The following is an 18,708-nucleotide window of genomic DNA, read 5'->3' on the forward strand; positions in this document are numbered from 1 at the left end:
AGTCAGTGAGTTGAGATGAATTTGAAAGCTGCCTTAGAGGGATCTGATGGCGGTTTAGGGGGAAAAGCAACAAGGAGATGGCAGAGGGAGTGGGAGAAGGAGAATATGGTATGCCATTATTTCAGCTGGGGACATGTTTTGTAGGTAAGTGATAAATAAAGACTAGTGCGGTCAAGCACTGATATTGGGTAATAAGGCCTTTTTATTTATAATAATGGCCATTTTGCCGATGCTCCAACTCTGTTCGATGGAGTTGAGTTCAGAGTTCTGTGCAGACATGGCCATAGCTACAGTTTTCTTACAAATTGGATTTTTCCATTTGATTTCTTCACTTTACTGTTCAATATATTTTCTGTTAATTTAATTTCCCAACATGATGGTCTAAATGCTGAGCTGATTTACAATGGTTTCATTGTAGTTTTAATTTAATTGACCTTAAAGTAATCAAATTTAAACAAATAGATAGAGTTTAATATTTCCCTATAGCCCAAACTATGAAAATAGTCCACAAAGGTATGTGGATACCACTGTCCACATACTGGTCTGCACCTCTTGATGAAGCCCAGCACGCAAGTAGAGAACGTGTAGTATTCATTACAAACTGTTTGAGGCAGTAATGCCCCAGTGGGGCTATAGCCTGCTGCAAAGCCACACGAAGAAGAAGAGTTAGGTTTTAGATATTTTATGCCCTGGGCTAAGCCTCACGGGCAGCACTTCCTTGGCTGTGTGAGCAATAAATCCCAGCTCTCTTTGTTCTTTTGCCTAAACAAACAGCCCTTTATCCCAACCATGGCCCTTACTCTGGCCTTAACCTTCATTTAATTGCTGGACCAGAACACAGTCTGGAAGCAGGGTTTACCTGAAAGGTTTCACTGAGGGCAAAAACCTCCGGACTATTCTTTCTTTTTTGACTCATGTTATTGGTGTTGTCAGCCAGACAGACTGACGAGAAAACGTGGACGGTGTGCTTTACGTTCTCTGCCCGATGTTTAATTTAACTGTGTTGACAGTTTGACAGTCATTTGGCGTTAATTAATAGAAATAACAGAGTTAAAAAAAAAAGATATAGCTATAAAATGACGGAACAGTCCTCGTTGCTACTACGTAAACAATTAGCAGGTACGTTGGCTAACTGTTGCTAGTATAGAGCTTATTTTACTGTATATTAAACACAGACACACGAGAGCAACGGCACCGTTTCATTTGGCTGTTTTATTTTGTTACCGTACGTTTTTACGTACAGACACAGCTAGCTAGTGACAACAACGTTGAAATGCACGTGTATAGACAGCGTGGTAGACAGCTGTTCCGAGAGCAGGTATATGACTAAGGCTAACGTTAGCTGTTGTTCAATAACTACTGAAGGCATTTCAAAATCCCCCCACACACTAACTCATTTCATGTACTTACTCCACGTGTTCATGTACTTTTCGTTTGACAAAAGCCTGATTTAAAACAGTTTTTTAAAGCTTTATCAGACTAATTGCAAATTAATTTTCAGAGCTCAACAAGAACCCAGTGGAAGGCTTTTCTGCGGGTCTTGTGGATGATGATGACATCTATCAGTGGGAGGTGGTCGTCATTGGACCTCAGGACACGTTGTTGTGAGTGAAGTGATTTACCAGGGATCTTTACATTCACTTGTGGCTGATCTCTATATTCACATGTAATGTCGTGCACGTCTTCAACGCCATCCTCTTTGTCATCTGTAGTGAGGGAGGTTTCTTCAAAGCCACCTTATCCTTCCCACGTGACTATCCTTTGAGGCCTCCCAAGATGAAGTTCATCACAGAAATCTGGCATCCAAATGGTAAGAACTAACTTGAATTAGTCTGTATCAAAGAAAGTATCCAACATCAATGTTTTTTTTAGTCTGCTGTTGGCATGAAAACAAATATTAAGGTAGCCTGTGTAAATACAGCTGCGAAATGCTGAAAATGGCTTTCAATCACAAAAAGTTAACATTATTCTGAAATTTTGTTAACCAGTATCTTCAATCATCATTATATGCAAATATGTTTTGGAGGGAATGGCTTATGAACTTGGGGAGTAATCTCAAATTTCTGTATTGACATTTTAATAAACTGAAACAGCGATCACTAGTTTCTGTGAGTATCTTAGTTTGCAGTTACAGTTCTAAGGTAAAAGTCCCTTGACAAGATTTTCAGGGTCTCTTAACTGGTTTAAATGTATTAGCTTTGTGTGCAGAGCTGCAATATAGCTTCTAATCTTCTGCTTCAGTATGGACATGTCAGGAATCTGTGTATTCTTGTTTTCTGCCAGTGGCAAAAAATGGCGACGTCTGCATCTCCATTCTGCATGAACCTGGCGAGGACAAGTATGGCTATGAGAAGCCTGAGGAGCGCTGGCTGCCAATCCATACTGTAGAGACCATCATGATCAGTGTTATCTCCATGTTGGCAGACCCCAATGGAGACTCTCCAGCCAATGTGGATGCTGCTGTAAGTACCCACTGTCTCGCATAAGGACGCTCATAAGCTGGGGTTAGGTTGCAGACTTTTTTTATTCTCCAGAGATATAAATGTTCCAGACTTAATTTGAGTATTTGGATTTGTAATTGGACAAGTTAAATCCGAGAAGCTACAGGGAACCAATGGAAATGTTTATTCCTAATCTCTGTGTATATATGTATACATGTGGAGAAGAGTAAGTAAGTAAATAACTTTTTGTGCAACACGTATGGTCAAGAAGTAGTTAGAAACGAAGCACAAGAGGAAGTACAGTTACAGCACTATTTCATGTTGTTGATAGACTTCTTATGTATCTAACATCCTGCAGAAAGAGTGGCGGGATGATCCTGCAGGCGTTTTTAAGAAAAAGGTGGCACGCTGTGTGCGGAGGAGTCAAGAGATGGCTTTTGACTAAGGCATCAACACAGTAAGTACAACCAGTTGCCAGGATTCATCATAGTGTAATTGCACACAGTGAAGTTACTGTTGTTGCCCATCTCGGTGATGTCTTTCCTTGTAAAACCATGTAAGTGTAGTGCTGTAGGTTTACACAGCATTAACCAATGATGATAACCAAACTGAGATGTTCGTTTTGTTTCAGGTTGGCACTGCACAGGGGGATTTGACAACTGGTTACACTTAAGTTGGCTAGATGACCATGGGGCACAACATCAACTAGCCACCCAAAGAAGAAAAACACTCACAAAAGACACAACAAAATGATAAACCCAGATTTCTCTACTAATTTGTGTGTGCAGTTTGAGAGTTGTTGATATTTATGAATATTGCTGAATGGCAGTGGCATTCATGCTGCCAGAAGTTCCATGTTACTTTTCAGTTTTCCACCATTAGTTGCACAGGACACCATTTCTGGTCGAGCATCAGCACTTCACTTGCAGAAAGATGAATTATACAGCCAGTTATGTACATATTCGTCAGATTAGGAGAAATGATCCCCTCTGACAAATGCCCCATTTTCTAAAGTTAGTTAACATTATATTTACCTATTTATTTAGAGTGAGATTATTTTAAGATGCATATCGTCTGTTATGGAGTTTTTTTCTTTTTCTTTTCAACCTGCCACACTGAGCCATCCAGTCTAAAGTTATTTCATCAATTATGCAATTTTTGAGTATTTGCAGTCATTAAAGAGATGGAAATACAGACACTGGCTTTCCTTTCCCTGCACACCTCAAGTGTTCTGCAGAGAAAGTGTTCCTTCTTTCCCTGAGGGGGGAACTTATCACCCAGCGCTGCCTTAACTTTGACTACCAGCTAAGGAAACCTATCCTCAATAAGGGCTGCGTCTGAAGGCTTGTTTTGAATCCAGACTATTGTGGACAAACCAAAGAGAACACACCGTTAAATCTATTTTAGTGCTAAATTTTTTACCTGTGTAAATATAAACTATTTGTCCTTTCTTGGAAAAACTGTCAAACTTTTTGAACATTGCACGTGTACAGAGAAAATGCATTCACCTTGCCTATGGGAGAGGTGGTGTGTTGATATTGTACAGTAGCGCTTCAAATAGATCTTTTTCTCAGAAGACATTTTGATATATCACAATAGGAAAAGCACAGGTGTATAATATTCATGATGGCTGAATTCAATTTTGCTGGCTCACTGTCATGCTTACTGGGAGGCTTCAACGAATGAAGCCATTGTTAATGTTATTAGTAAAACCTGTGTTTCAAAAAAGTCAAAATATTTGCTGAGAAAAGGCTATACCACCCACAAAATGATCTGCTGATCATGTGACTTAATAGAGCTCAATAATTATAGCAATTTTTATGCTTAGTAAGGAATAATTGGTGTGCAATTGCACCCACTTTTTAAATGAATGATACATTGTGAAAACAAGTAATAAACCTCATTGTGGACATTGTTGACTGACTGGTGAAGTGTTTCTACCGCTCCGTTATACAACTTAGCCTTCATCATAAATCAGGACGTGTCTACAGCTCACTGACATCTAACTTTTCATATTGAACTTCATTCAGACCTACTGTTAATCAAGACCCAATAAGAAACAAAACACAGTACCACATTTTCCAATCTCCATGATTGCTTTATTGAATTAAGCACCAGCTCAATATGATCAACATCCACACAAAAGAAGACATATCCTTAAACTGAAAGAGTATAAAATCATCTTAGCAACACAAAAGCAGAGCTCTCCCACCCCACCCAAAGAGAAATCCATCCATCCATCCATCCATCTTGCAGGTGTAGAATAGAAACCGTGGGTCCTGAGTCGTTCACTGTCCAGGAGCTGACAGACTCTTGTTCATGAACTGCCTCTTGACAAAGCACACCCACCACTGAAAGAAACACAGCTCTGTTAAGAAAAGTGTCTGAAGCTTCTGCACTCAAACAACCTCAACATAACAACTGGGCACAACACAAGACAACAGGATACGGATTGTTTTAGAGCTGAAATGAATTCACAACTCCAACATGGAACTCAATATGTTGAGTGACAATCTATTGATACAGTGAATGTGCTATGTTAATGTTCCTGATGGAGCAAATCTGGATATAGACCCTTGTGAAACAACTATAGCTCAATTCTCTATGATGTCCTCTTCTCGAGTAACAAAGCCTTGTTTCATATTACAATCTAAACTGCCTTGGATGCAGTTAACTCTGTGATTATAATCTCAGTAAAAGTTGCTTGAGCCCTGATCGTTTCATTTAAACACAGGAAATGTGGGTCAGAGCCGGCATGACCGATGCACCTTACTTGTCATGTTTTGTAACCAGATCAGAATTGCCAATTACCTTGTGCAAGTGCTACGTGCACATAAGGCTGTAGTGGTGTTATTTTGGAAATGTTGGACTCACCTTGCTGGGTTTGTCAGTCTGGGGGTCAAACACGCGGTCACATAGTCTCAAGCCAGTCTCCTGGCGGATCTGCTGGAGGTACGCCCTCATAGTCTCTGGAAAAGGTTGCAGAACCAGTATTACCATCACAGACACACCATAGCATAACATTTCATTCATTACTGCTACATCAATACTGGGAGAGGGAACCTTAAGCTTTGTTTATGCTCGTACAAGACAACAAGGTGGGGGCCTCCGCAGATGGCATGTGAGCTACTAGCACACACAGAGGCTTTTATGCTCTGTGTTCTCCGTTGCAGTATTCTGTGAAACGCCACGGGGCGCACAAAAAATATTTTGTGAAGAAGCAAACATGGCTGCACGCTCTGCTATACAGCTCCTCAATGCTGAGGAAGAATTGTTCCGTGCATGGTTAATAAACAGAAAAAAGCAACAAAGGAGGAGATGGTCTGTCCGTGAGGCCATTAAGGCGATTTGACGGTCCCTCTGGTCTCTGTCCCTGTTCGCCTTGTCTACCTTCAAACTCATTCATCTTGAAATGAAAAGCCCTGCACGCTGCATAAATACAGCTTGAGGCACTACTTAAATTGTTGACCTCCCAACTTAAATATTTTAGCTTTACAGAAAAAGCCAGTGTTAATAGTCAGAAGTGAAAGGGAAAACACAATTGTGACAATTATAATAGGATTCACTGCAAAGCCAACATGGATGTAGAGTTATTTTAGCTAAATTAACATCTCAGCCACTCCATATCTCTAGGGATGATTAAATATCCAGGCCCACTTCCACTGAGTTTCATCAACAGGGAAACCACACAAGCATGAAACAGCATTTCCAACCTCCGATCCTTAAGGCTCTGGTCAGCATTACTATTTTTGGCTTGATATTACTTCATGCTGGGAATTAAATGAAATATGAGAAGGGTACAAGGAAACTGGCGCTAATGCAGAGTACAGACTTATGAAACACCATTAATGGGCCTCAAAGATTTACTGCTAACAATCAGTAGAAATAAAGTGAAATGTCCATCTGAACAAGACTCTTTTGTTTTCTTTTTATTCTTGGTAAACTGAGGCAGCCCAACAGGTATCAACCTAGTTTATGGTGCTGGTTCTTACCTTCCTCCTGCTTGTTTGTAGGTTTAACATACATAGCGTTGAGAGGGAATCCAGGTTCTCCAGGAATGGGAAAGTTAGTGATGCCAAGAGTGTACATCTCCTTCTCTCCCTGGCTCCTGGAGCTGCACTGTAAAGAGCAACACATACACCAACGCAAAGGGTTAGCTCACCTGTTTTACTTGCACCCATTTGAATAGGCATTCAAGCAGCTAATTTCTCCTCCCTGTGAGTGAGGAAAAACCATTCACATTCTACTTATCATTTAATGACTCCCTAAAACCCACCTAGTAAGCCCCCGTGGGTCTTGGTTGAGAAACCCTACTTTGGTACAAGCCTTTTAATTGTTGCTTAGCGTATTAAAATTAGCATGGAGCCAGTGCAAATTGCAGACGTCCACCTCTGTAACATTAAGAAATACACAGTTTACCTTCTGTAGCCTCTTTAGGCATTCGGAAATGTACAGTGTGACATAGATCAGCGTCCTGTCCGCCTCATTCTGAAAGAAACACACACACACACACACAACTGGTTAAAATACCTGGAATTAGACTGAAAAAATGAGACTGTATTTCCACTGTATTTCATCAAGTATAAATGTTATTGTAATTAGTACAGTTGCAGCCAGGTCTGAACATTTAAAAGGTTGCATGATTTAAATCATGAGCAACTATGCATAGCTGAGGGGAAGAAGCAAGCTGGGGCATGTGGACGAATGAAATGCACAGCTGCTTCAAGACAGAGAGAGAGAGAGATGGGGTAGAGAAAATGCATACAGGAACAGGCACACTAGTGAGGGACTCACTTGTACCTCACCCAAATATCTTAACTGTCAAAACAACCTCTACACTTCTTCTGTTTCTTATTTTTGTGAGATTTGTCTCGGTTGAATGTCTGCATGTAGCAAAGTTCTTATTTTAAGTGTTATGCACATAAATGTTCATTTTCTTTAAACACTTCCTTAAATGATGTATAAATGCAAGCTGCCAATACAAGTGACGGTACATTTCTTACCTTGATTTCATAGTTCTTAAAGAAAACATTGGCCTTGAAGTAGTAGATAGCCTCATCAATGATGTCTGACTCTATGCCTGAAATGAAACAAAGGCATCAAAAATAAAAGACTAAATTCAATACATATGATGTATTTAAGAATTTACATTTATAAGAGTTGTCAAACTGTCATTTCCTGTTTTGATCACCTCATATCTTTTTTTTGGGTTTGTGATATAAAGGCTGCTGAGAAACCATTTCAAGTAGCCAAACCCCTATTGCTTGTGTCAGATATTACACAATTATAATCTATTCTAATCTAGTCATATTCTGGCAATTGTTATTTTGCAATGGAGAAAAACACATCAATCATGACCCCACTATGTAGCACTGAATCAAATCTTATGTTGTGTGGATCATTACATCTTTAGGTGATATGTACTGATGTAATACTCCAACACTTCTACTAAATCTGAGGGCACTCACTTCTTTACAGACACTGAAAGGCTAGAAATGTCAAGATACATTCATGAAGAAGTTGAATTTAAGGATGCACTCTTCAGGCCATATATGGAAGTGAAGCTGAAGCAAGTATCAGGAACTGAGCAACGTGTCATAATAAGGTAACGTTATGGACACGGCATAAAGCTGATTAAAGCAGGAGAATAAACCATTAAAACGTTAACATAACGTGTGTGTTTCTGTGATCAAGAGGGGTTGGCTGCACTTTGTGTTCATTAAAACGACCATACAGCCTTACCGTCTCCTCTGGCTGGTCCCTTGAACTGGGTTTTGAGGGGAAGCAAAGCCATATTCCCCACCAGCCTGGTTTCAGGGACCATCAGGCTCGAGTGATACGCCTTACAAACGAGAGAAAAAGTTGCTGTCACATATATTTGCTGGGTTACATTTCTGTCAGATAGCATCGGTGACATCTCTTTTACCGCCACCTCCGTTGTTACAGCCACGCTATCACAATAGCAAACAACACATTTTAAACACACTAAACTTGCTAAACTAAAGAATTTGCAGAAACAAAAGACTTTGTGCTTTTTGACATGTCAACATCTCTCCATCGCGACGAAATGCTAGCTAGCATACTATGCTAACGAGACTCGTCGTCACAGCTAACGTTAACTCGGCAGGCCCAGCGCAGTTTTTATGCAGGTTTTATGCTCTAAACCTCATAGAAGACGCTTCTGTTGGTTAATAGTCATGGAGGATTTACTCACCGGCATGTTGAGATATATATATCAGTCCAACTGCTCAGCGAGAGAAAAATAGTAGCACCGTAAAACCCTGCTTCCGCCTGTACCACCCTTCAGCTATACAGGAAGTGGTTACATGCTATGTAGCGTAGCGGCCACATGGAGGCGCTAACACACCGCTTTTCTTCACAACAGACAGTCAAGTTGTACATTTTGTGTAATATTTTATTCAAAAAATATAGCATTAATAAATGTATTTAATAACAACTCTTTAAACTTAAACATTGTCCTGAAATAATTAAACATGGTTGATATCACACATTTCTTGAGTCATCAAAACGGCACACAAAAACACATGACACAAGATATCCATGATCTTCAGGGTACGCCTTTCTCCCCTTTCTCAGTGTCCTTGCAGTCACAAGCCATTCTCCACCTGAACGTGGATTGTGCATCTTGGTTCTTCATCAGTCTCAAATGTGTTTTAACTCTGACAAGTCTCTTTTTTTTTTTTTTTTGCAGAATTCATGAAGTCACATTACTCTTCAGCTGTCCACGTTGTCTTGAAAAGTCTCATCATAATTTAGGTTAGCAGGCTCTTCATCTACCTCCTGTGGGAAAAGAAAGGAGGGGAATAACAAATACATTAATACGTTGTTTTACTAATACACTGTAATTACGTTACAACATATTGTTAAATTATATTTTATTGTGTTTGTTTCTTCACCTTAGGCTCCTTGAACTCCAGGTCCTCTCCATACTGTATAGAGAAGTCAATGTGTTGCAGTACTATGTTAATACCTTCCTCGTCTGTGCGGTCAAAAGGCAGGAATCTCACCATACTGTAGTCATCAATCTGGACACACGGACAGAGAGACTGTCTCATTAAAGCAATTCTAAATTCTGATCCAAAATTAAATGCAGTAACAAATGAAGGGCTTCACCTACCAGACCACAGATGGCTTTTGTCAGCTTCTTGAACTTTGTGCTTCTGATGTTATCGGAGTTATCTTCCATCATTGAGTACATGTCTGGGTCCAGGTACCTGGCGAAAAAGGAAAGCAAAACATAATGGAGTGCTGCTTCCATATGAAAAACCTGTTTTATTTGCAAACTTTTCCATTTAAAATTGAAAAGATAATTCAGTAATACTAACCTTTTATTCACTATAACCCTTCCTTTACTTGGGTCTTAGTACCAACATTAAGTTGTTTCATGTGAGCTAAACACACATAACACTGTTGTACTGTACTCATATGAAACTTACTTTTCAATCTCCTTCTTGGCTTTGGGACTAAGCAGGTCCATTTTTGTCATGATGTTTACTTGAGGGATTTCTAATGACACCATGGCACTCAGGGCAGCCATGACTCCTGAGATGAACTGCAGTTAGAGAAGAGGGAAGATGTGAGACTCCATGCTTGCTTTCATTACTAAATGAAGCGTGTTTAGACACAAAGGGAACTCAAACAAACAGATGAAGATAATGGGGAGATCGTCTGTTACCTTAAAAGACTCCACCATGAACTGAGAGTCTACCAGAAAGACCCCACACACCCGAAACTCCCACTGCTGGAGCTGTTCCACCAGCTGCCTCATTACAGGGAGGTGTGTGTAAAGTTCAATCTGACCTGCAAAAACAAGCCACATGTCAAAACTGTATTAGAGCTGTGAGAACATAGCTCCAAAACTGGGACAAACTGTATCTGTAGTGCTGATGTAAATACAACTGACACAGTAATTCATGACCACAAAGCTGTAATAAAACTATGGCAAATCTCGTCTTAGTGTGTCACATGTTTTCTTTCTTAATGAATTCGTGTTCTCCTTCAGTTCTAAAGCGTGTTACTAAAGCTGTCTTGCTCGTCGAACACAAGGGTCCGAAAAGTGTTTATTTTTATATGATTTTGCCTATAGTAATGACAATGTGTACTTTCAACTCTTAACATACTGGGCCATACACAAACAGGGCCATCTTGCACTAGCTTCAGCATGTCTCTGCCATGATGTTTACCTGGGCAGTCGAACAGTATGTAGTCATCCTCTACATGACCCAGGGTTTCCTCCAGCCAGTCAAAGTTGTTGGCGAAGTACTCCATGCAGAAGACCAGGCCTCCGTTGGGGCCAAATCTGAGAGAATGGTCTTCCATCACGTCATCCACCTGGATGAGCTCACGGATGTCTGAGGACACAGAAACAATGAGGTTATCTTGTAGAACAAAAGAACCCTTGCTATAAGTATACTAAAGGTAATAGCAAATAAAATATTACAGTAAAAACCATTAAATCTCAATTGTAATTAGATTTTGTGGGTTTCTCTGATATATATATTTTATGGTATATTATTTTGCACTGTTTTTGTATTGTTGAGATTACCAGTTTAGTGAGTTGTTATATTGTATGTGAACCAACTCATCCATCTATCCTTCTATCTATTATGAGCAAACCATATTTTAGTGCTTCTGTGTTTTTAAATTAGACCTAAAACACCATTTAAACTCAATATAAGCATGTAATAACACATACTATTTGAATCTTACCTAAACCTATTTGTGTTTTTATTTTATTTTAGCCTTCACTTCTGAGTTATGTACACCTAAGACATGTACTCTTTGTAATGGACACATGCTGTACTCACCTGCCATGACAGGGTAATCAAAGTGCTCAGCTGCTGGGTCCAGATTGACCACCTGAACAGAGCGGTTTATGGACTCTGAATGCTGGACCATGGTGGAGCAGTAGGTACTCTGAAACAGAAAATAAAACTCCAACAATAAACAAATGAAAGGCAGATAAAGTTATAGCTTGAACTTGGTCTATGTGGAAGACAACCTCATGCCTTAGCATAGCGCTTTAGCCGAATAGCATAACAAGGCATTTCAGCGCGTATAATTGAATGATTGTTAACTTACCTTCCCGCTACCGGCCGGGCCCATCACTAGCTGCGCATAACGAGGCATTTTGCCTCAGTGAAAAGGTGTTGTGGTAAAATTAAGCTGGCTGATATAGCTAGCTATATTCTGTGTACTGATGCCTTGGCACTTCTTCTTGTTTTCAGGGACATTCACGCCCGTTGTAAGGCTCACTGCTGCCACCTACTGACCAGAGTGTGACATAAAGGAGTCATGCCATCATGGATAGATGGCGTCTTGACATCTGTAGCAACTGTTAAACTGAAAATGTCAAATTAAGGAGTACTCTTTATTGATCAACACATCAGACTGTAACGTTACTTCAACCAAGATCTAATTTAGGCAGAAATTGCGTTGTGTTTTTCCTCTTAGAAATAGCTTTCAGATCGGTCCTTGTCATTAAAGGAGAAGACTAATAAATCAACCCCTTATCACGAGAAAACGAGCTTTGCTATCTCGAGATAACGACATTAAAAACATATTGCAAGCAAGCCTGCTCGGCTTCCGAAGGCTTGAGATTGTCATATTTAGATTTTTTTCTGCCCTGTGGAGGGCGACAGCGCGCCCAGACGCGTTTAAATTGACAATCCCAGAAGAAGAAAAAGAAGAAGAGGAAGCAACAAATTGAAACTGAAATATTAGCATGCAAAACTGATGCAAAGGCAGTTCATGATTATCAAGCAACCATGCTCCTGCTACCCGCCCAGAAGTGGTGACCTGACTCTAATATCTGTCATTGCTGGAAAGAAAAATGTCTCGAGACTCACGACAGTGAATGGAGTTTAGAGAAAGCTGGACTTCTTATTGGTAGGTGAGATCATTCGTCATGTCCCGTCTTGTAACGTTACTGCAATTCAGTGCAATGTAGTTGGTCGGTTACGTGGACTTTATTACCTCGACTGTGCTCGTGTGTCATACTGTGAGTGCTTAGCTGCCAAACACAGCAGCCAGACCCAAGACATTCTTGTTTAACCAGGCTAAAGGGTAGCTATGTTTATGATTCAACTAGCTGCGAGCGGTAATGGCCCGGTTGAGCTCGGATTTTGAAGACCAGCCGTTTGTCGTTTAACTCAAGCTATAATGTCCAACTGCAGAGGAGCTTCCAAAAGTGAAACCACACAACGTTGTCTATCGACGTCAGCAGTATTCAGAATGACAACAAATTACTAGCGAGGCAAGGCAACTCTACGCTAACACTGAACTTAGCTAGCAGTGTGGGCAGCAGCAACTTAATTGTAAGCTTATGGTAGAATGCTAGCTGACAATGTCAGGAAAGTAAACAACAACGGCTTCCTAGATATGTTGGGATTTTGTTATCAGATTGGATGACAGGTATTGGAAATTTGAATAATGGTAATTGTCCAGTAATGTTAGCTAGCTTGTTTGTTTGATATGCTAACGATAAGAAGGCTTTGATACTCTACTAATGTTACAGGTTTGTAGCTTAATACTGACAATGCTACTTGTTTTCATAAATTAAATTTGCTGAAACATTTTTACTAGTAAGACATGACAGAACTTCTTTTTCTTGGCTCATATTGAGGAGATGGGCAGTTATAACTTCAGTCAGACCAGCTTTTGTTTTTCTATGCAGTTAAGTTATTATGCTAATGAATTTTAATTTGTTCATTTTGAGTAGAGTCATTGTGAACCCTAACCCAAATATTTCAGTATTTGACAAATGTACAAAGCTCTCTTTTCTTTTACTATTTCTATAGAGAGCTTATGGAACTTCCAGTGTCCAGAGAAATGCTAACCTTTTTCTTTGTTTTCTAGTGCTGTAGGCTATGAGTGTGGGTGATGGAGGACAGTCAATGTGGGGACTTGGACTACCTGATCCAAGATGAGGACACCCTCATTGAGGGTGTCAGCAACCAGGTCTTATTTGTTGTGGTGCTCAGTATCACCTTCCTTGCAGGTATCCTCACTCTGCTCTGCAGGTAAGCAGCAAATCCAGGATATTTATATTATATTGTATCACAAACTTTTGATTATTCAGATAGCTTATAATGATAGATAGATTGCTCTAACGTTTTTGAGAAACTCATTTTGAAAAGAGGTAAATATATAACTATATAAACACCAAAGCTTGACTGCTGTTTCAGCCTCACAAAGGAGAACTTGTCTCCACTGCAAAACATTAGTTTAGCTACTGTGTTATCAAAACTTTACTTGGTGTTTTGCATTAGCTTTCCAAATCATTTGCTAAGTGAAAAATTTGGACATTAAAATTGTCTCGTCAGTTTGCATAGCTTTATGTTTTAGCTCAGGAATATTATCATGCCAAATGTCTGCCTTTTGACCTTGTAGACAAGAGGAGCAGAACATTCATCCAGAGAATCAGGAGCACGTTCGAGCCGTCCGACAGCAGCTCCAAACAGAGCAGGTACGCAAGCAAATATAACTGATGACTGTTTTTTATCTTTCATATGTTTGTATTTTTTTTTCAGTGAGGAGATCAATTTCAAAATCATCTGCTCTATGATTACTTGTATATATTAAACTTTCTTATGTGTTTTTGATTTGTATGTATTTGATTTCTTTCTGTCAGGATGAAAATACTCAGGCGGAGGCCAGGCAGCAGTATTACACAGACATGTCTTGTCCTGTGTGTTTACAGCAGGCTGTTCTGCCTGTGGAAACCAATTGTGGACACCTTTTCTGTGGTAAGACTGTCATGCAGGTTCTAGAACAAAACACAATATTAAACAGTCATTGTCACTTCTTGAGTATGTTTTCTCAGCTATATTTTGTTAGTATTCGATGCTGACATGGTTTAAAATTAACCAAATCATAATTGAGTTTGTCTATATATTTCTTGTTTTTTAGAGTTGCCTAAGAGTTGTTAGGTCTTTTTTATTTGTACTTGTGCCATGTTCATTTTGTAAAGTGCTGTCTTTTTCCTGCATAGGCTCCTGCATTATAGCCTACTGGAGGTATGGCACCTGGCTGGGTGCTATCAACTGCCCCATCTGCAGACAAATGGTGAGACTTTTAATAAATGTTGGATGTAGAATAGTTAACATGAGCTTTTAATTTTACCATATTTTTTCCATGCCAGACAACAGGTAGCTGTTAGTATCACTTGCCTTCAAATTTACCCATAGAGATAAATGCTGAATTCACATCTATTAAGACTTGCTAATGTTTGTATTTAATTTTATAATTTTCAGTCTAATTGTTTTCTGTTTGTTATTGTCAAATTCAAAGTCAAAAAGGATGAATGATATTTGTGTCAATGAGGGGTGAGGTAGTAGTCCTCATCCCCCCTCTTCTCTCACCTCTTTAGTCCAAGCTTGATGTCATCCCTGGGTACACAGTGTCACTGTCTCCTCAATCAAATGTTTTTATTTATGTAGGTGTGCACCATATAATTCCTTTTTGGCATCCGTATTGTCATGTATTGAGTTTTTCCTTTTCCTTGCCCAGGTAACGCTGCTTTTCCCACTATTTCATGAACACACCGCTCCTCAGAGGGTCCAGGATGGCGAAGCAGAACCTCTGCTGATATTAAGAGACATTAACGATTACAATTGCAGGTTCTCAGGCCAGCCAAGATCTGTGAGTACACTACAGGATAGCTTGACTTACTTTATACAATATTCATATTTAAATAACGTGTATGGATTGAAGATGCTACTAGAGACATTTTCATTGTCCTGTTATAAATGTTATTGAAATAAGTTAAAAGCAGTATTCGTTACTATGCTTTTGAGTACTAAAAAGAGAAATATTTTTTAAATTTCCCTCCACAGTGTGTATAATCTGTAGCACTGCTGGTAAAATATGCAAGTATGCAAATGAGATACTGACTGCAGTGCATTATTATTCAGGGGAGTATATTTAGAACAGACTCCCATAATATTTTCTCTCCTCTGTCTTCTCAGTATATGGACAGGCTGCGAGATGTGCCCACCCTGCTTCGTCACGCCTTTAGGGAGATGTTTTCTGTGGGTGGCCTCTTCTGGATGTTCAGGATTCGTATTCTCCTCTGCCTGGTTGGTGCTCTAACCTACCTGGCCTCGCCACTCGACATCCTCCCCGAGGCGCTTTTTGGTCTCCTGGGATTCATGGACGACTTCTTTGTAATCCTGCTTCTCTTTGTGTACATCTCTATCATGTACAGAGAGGTGGTCACACAGAGACTGAATGGCTAGGGTGCTCACTCATAAAAGAGGCCTCGGCTGGTTAATGTCAGGGTCAGGGGAAGAGGTGAATGCAGCATCTGAGGTGGACATGTAAAAGACTGAATAAATACTCAAAGGACAGCTGATCAATAATTCTGGTTCGCTCAGAGAGGTTTACTTTGAAGCCTGGGGTGTTACTTCATCACTGGAGAGGAGTTAGCGAAAAAATCAAGCTCTGGATGTTGACTCTGTATATAGAATCCACCATTAACGGCTCAGAGATTGAATGTGGTCAAGGTGAACAGCAATACAGCACAAGGATGGCTGTGTAGGGATGTGATGTTGTGAATAAATACATTGAACCAGTCTGTGTAAGCCAGGGAAATCTTTTCGGTCCATTTCAGCTACTTGAGAGAGATCCCTAACTGAATGACTAGCATCACTACCAGCCAACTCTTTGACAGCATTGCCAAAAGTAGTAATTTGGTTAATGTGCATATCATCATAATTGAGACTATTGTGTAATATAATGTGATCTTCATTTTCTGTATTGATGGCAGTGTCTTGATTTATATGCATTTAAAGTTTGCTGTCTGCATCCAGATTGTTGACTGTCAGACAAATTTATGTCACTGGAACCATCTTTCTGTGGCTGTTAGAGCCTGTTTGGTCAATTAAACTGATGATGCACTTATATAAGTAACCTGTGACTATGCATATTCATAATGTTGACTTAAACACAGCTTTTCATGCTGGTGTGGGGGGGGGGAAACCCCTGAATCATTTCACCTCCAACAGTTTACATTTATTGATCCCATCTGATGAAATCTGAACCACTCTGCATGCGTCCACATGAACTGACGATGTGCAGGACAACCTGATCGTTGCATCATAACTTCTGAATTGGCAGAAATACACACATGTAATACCTTGATGATAAAAAGAAGACAAACCAAATGTATCAAAGAGTAATTATAGATCATGCTGAATGTAAACACGTTATGAATGTTAACTCTCAAAGTTTACTGTGCCACTCTAAAACATAATTATGAGTCTGGGTGTTTGTCTCCTGTATAGATCGTACAGTCCTAATCAGTGAACACAATGCCACAAAGCTTTTCAGATTCTTCAATTAATGTTTGGAACATCAGTATTCTACTTATTTTTAAATCTGTAAGTAAATTAAATAATCAATATTTAAAAATGACAATGATGTTAACATGTTGTACAGTGTCTGATTCAGTTGATTTTTGTAAGTATTTTGCAATGGGTATATGCTTATTTGGAGAAGTAACATTATCTTGGGGACTAAATGGATGTCAAATGAATGAGTGGGATATCAGACTATTGAAGAGCTCTGTTAAGAATTTATGGTGGTGCACAGTAAAGATGCAGTTCCTGTTTGTAACCTTTTGACTCATGACTCCTTAAATGAAAGAGATATTCAATTTTCTGGTTTATGTGTTTATCAGAGGCAAGGCCAAAAGTTATTAATAGATGAATACATATAAAACAATCAGCAAGAGTAGATCTTAAATTTGTAGAGCTATAATTATTTTCTGTTCCTGTTCCTTTTCTTGGCACCCTAAAGTTACTGTGGGCCTATGAGGGGTCCCGACCCTCAGTCTGAAAATGGCTGCTTCAGAGTTGCAACTGAAACTGTATCCAGGCCATTTGCTTTCTTGGGGCTCTATTTGCTGAGCTAGCACTGGCCTTCATGTTCATGAATAGTAGAAGGAGGGGGTTGAGGCTCGTGTGGCGGATTAACAGTCAACTGTAAAATTCATTCAGTTTGTTTGACAGTTTCAGATCACTAAAAAGAGACCATCAGTTCCCTCTTGGAATGTCTTACTTTAAGGCGTGGCACATGCCAAGCTGTGTCATACCTTTTCACTGTCTTTACTGATTAGTGTCTCCTCTACTTCCACATCTCTGGGGTGTTTGAGCAACCTCCACCCTTTTGTTTTTTAAGCCAACCTGGAGCCAACGAAAGCAACATGTGGTGTAAATGCCACTGCTGTTCTACAGCTGAGAACCGGTTAGGTGAGAGTCTTACCCTGGTGGGAAAATACTGCAGCTGCTTGAGGAGTCAGTGCTGTGGTGCAATCTGCATCAGGATTTCCAAAATGTCAAAATGAGACAGCTGTTCATATTATAACCTACTTCCATTTTGGCTGCAAGTCAGTGAGACTGTCAATTTATTTATTTATTAACTTTTTGAATTTACCCCTACATATTTTGGGCATGACCATCATCTAAGTTGAAGATTTTCAAAAAAGAATTGTGCCATTACGTTTGTCATGTTTTGGGAGCAAATTGCCTTTTCCAAATGGTAAATCAACATACCAGTGTTTATCATCTAGCTAAAGGAGGAAGGTGCTAGGTCAGTTGTTCCCAACCTTTTTGTTTGTAACTCCAGTTCAACCGAAGTGATTTTTTACTTTTGTTTCAATTGAGTACAATTTAGAGGCCCGAAGAGCTAAAATGATCCAGTAATTAAGAATAAAGCGATTAGAGGAATGTAATTTTGTGTAACATAAATTTTGTGTAACATAAATATGTTTTCTGCTTTCCTATGCTGGTAATCCTCTCATGACCCCTCCAACTTAACCTTGCTGCCCCAGGTTGGGAGCCACTGCTCTAAATACTGTAATGTCAGAAATATGTAATAGATGACGCTTAACATATTTATTCTATTTGTGCGCATATAGTCCATTCTAATGCCTTTTGTTTCTCTGCTCCTGTGACAAGCAGGCGAGGCTGGATCACCTACAGGGCAAAGAGGTCAGCTGCCATTGCCCCTGAGGGTCTGGGGCCACGAAGGTCCCAAGTTGTCTGCGTGGCAATTATTTTGTGGTTATTTGATAGATTGCACATTTATTTGATAATATGTACCAGTCAAGCACAATAAAACTGATATGGGCCATAAGGTCAGCAATTTTACCCAAACTTTGGGCTTTGTTTTCCAGAGGGTCAAGAGGGTGGCCAACAGCACTAGCAGCCCTGCAGGCAAATGCCCTTTTTTCTGCCCTTGAAAG

General features: G+C 39.7%; 4 protein-coding genes across 6 annotated transcripts; 2 read left to right on the forward strand and 2 right to left on the reverse strand.

The window, feature by feature from the left end:
* Nucleotides 1–949: 949 nt before the first annotated feature.
* LOC139301067 (ubiquitin-conjugating enzyme E2 G1-like) lies at nt 950–4,346 on the forward strand. The gene is made up of 6 exons (XM_070924345.1): nt 950–1,119; nt 1,502–1,604; nt 1,713–1,810; nt 2,284–2,462; nt 2,800–2,898; nt 3,073–4,346. Exons 1-5 carry the CDS (start codon nt 1,077–1,079, stop codon nt 2,884–2,886), a joined length of 510 nt encoding a protein of 169 aa, XP_070780446.1. The 5' UTR covers nt 950–1,076; the 3' UTR covers nt 2,887–2,898; nt 3,073–4,346.
* A 172-nt stretch (nt 4,347–4,518) lies between these two features.
* arpc3 (actin related protein 2/3 complex, subunit 3) lies at nt 4,519–8,764 on the reverse strand. The gene is made up of 7 exons (XM_070924625.1): nt 8,656–8,764; nt 8,184–8,283; nt 7,445–7,521; nt 6,861–6,929; nt 6,434–6,560; nt 5,316–5,410; nt 4,519–4,792 (listed from the first exon to the last, which is right to left on the reverse strand). Exons 1-7 carry the CDS (start codon nt 8,659–8,661, stop codon nt 4,730–4,732), a joined length of 537 nt encoding a protein of 178 aa, XP_070780726.1. The 5' UTR covers nt 8,662–8,764; the 3' UTR covers nt 4,519–4,729.
* A 115-nt stretch (nt 8,765–8,879) lies between these two features.
* Nucleotides 8,880–11,666, reverse strand: gpn3 (GPN-loop GTPase 3). Its single transcript, XM_070924833.1, has 8 exons — nt 11,544–11,666; nt 11,270–11,378; nt 10,646–10,813; nt 10,138–10,262; nt 9,899–10,014; nt 9,580–9,676; nt 9,359–9,487; nt 8,880–9,242 (listed from the first exon to the last, which is right to left on the reverse strand). Exons 1-8 carry the CDS (start codon nt 11,589–11,591, stop codon nt 9,177–9,179), a joined length of 858 nt encoding a protein of 285 aa, XP_070780934.1. The 5' UTR covers nt 11,592–11,666; the 3' UTR covers nt 8,880–9,176.
* A 519-nt stretch (nt 11,667–12,185) lies between these two features.
* Nucleotides 12,186–17,190, forward strand: rnf170 (ring finger protein 170). 3 transcript variants are annotated; one of them, XM_070924779.1, is made up of 7 exons: nt 12,186–12,354; nt 13,320–13,483; nt 13,854–13,929; nt 14,095–14,209; nt 14,455–14,528; nt 14,973–15,104; nt 15,431–17,190. In XM_070924779.1, exons 2-7 carry the CDS (start codon nt 13,344–13,346, stop codon nt 15,698–15,700), a joined length of 807 nt encoding a protein of 268 aa, XP_070780880.1. In that variant the 5' UTR covers nt 12,186–12,354; nt 13,320–13,343; the 3' UTR covers nt 15,701–17,190. The 3 variants fall into 3 exon arrangements, with proteins under 3 accessions (XP_070780880.1, XP_070780879.1, XP_070780881.1); XM_070924778.1 differs by having other exon boundaries at nt 12,186–12,350; XM_070924780.1 differs by lacking the exon at nt 12,186–12,354 and adding an exon at nt 12,809–12,875.
* The last annotated feature ends 1,518 nt before the right edge of the window (nt 17,191–18,708 follow it).

Source organism: Enoplosus armatus, chromosome 18 (assembly GCF_043641665.1).
Source record: "Enoplosus armatus isolate fEnoArm2 chromosome 18, fEnoArm2.hap1, whole genome shotgun sequence".
NCBI classification, from domain to species: Eukaryota; Metazoa; Chordata; class Actinopteri; order Centrarchiformes; family Enoplosidae; genus Enoplosus; species Enoplosus armatus.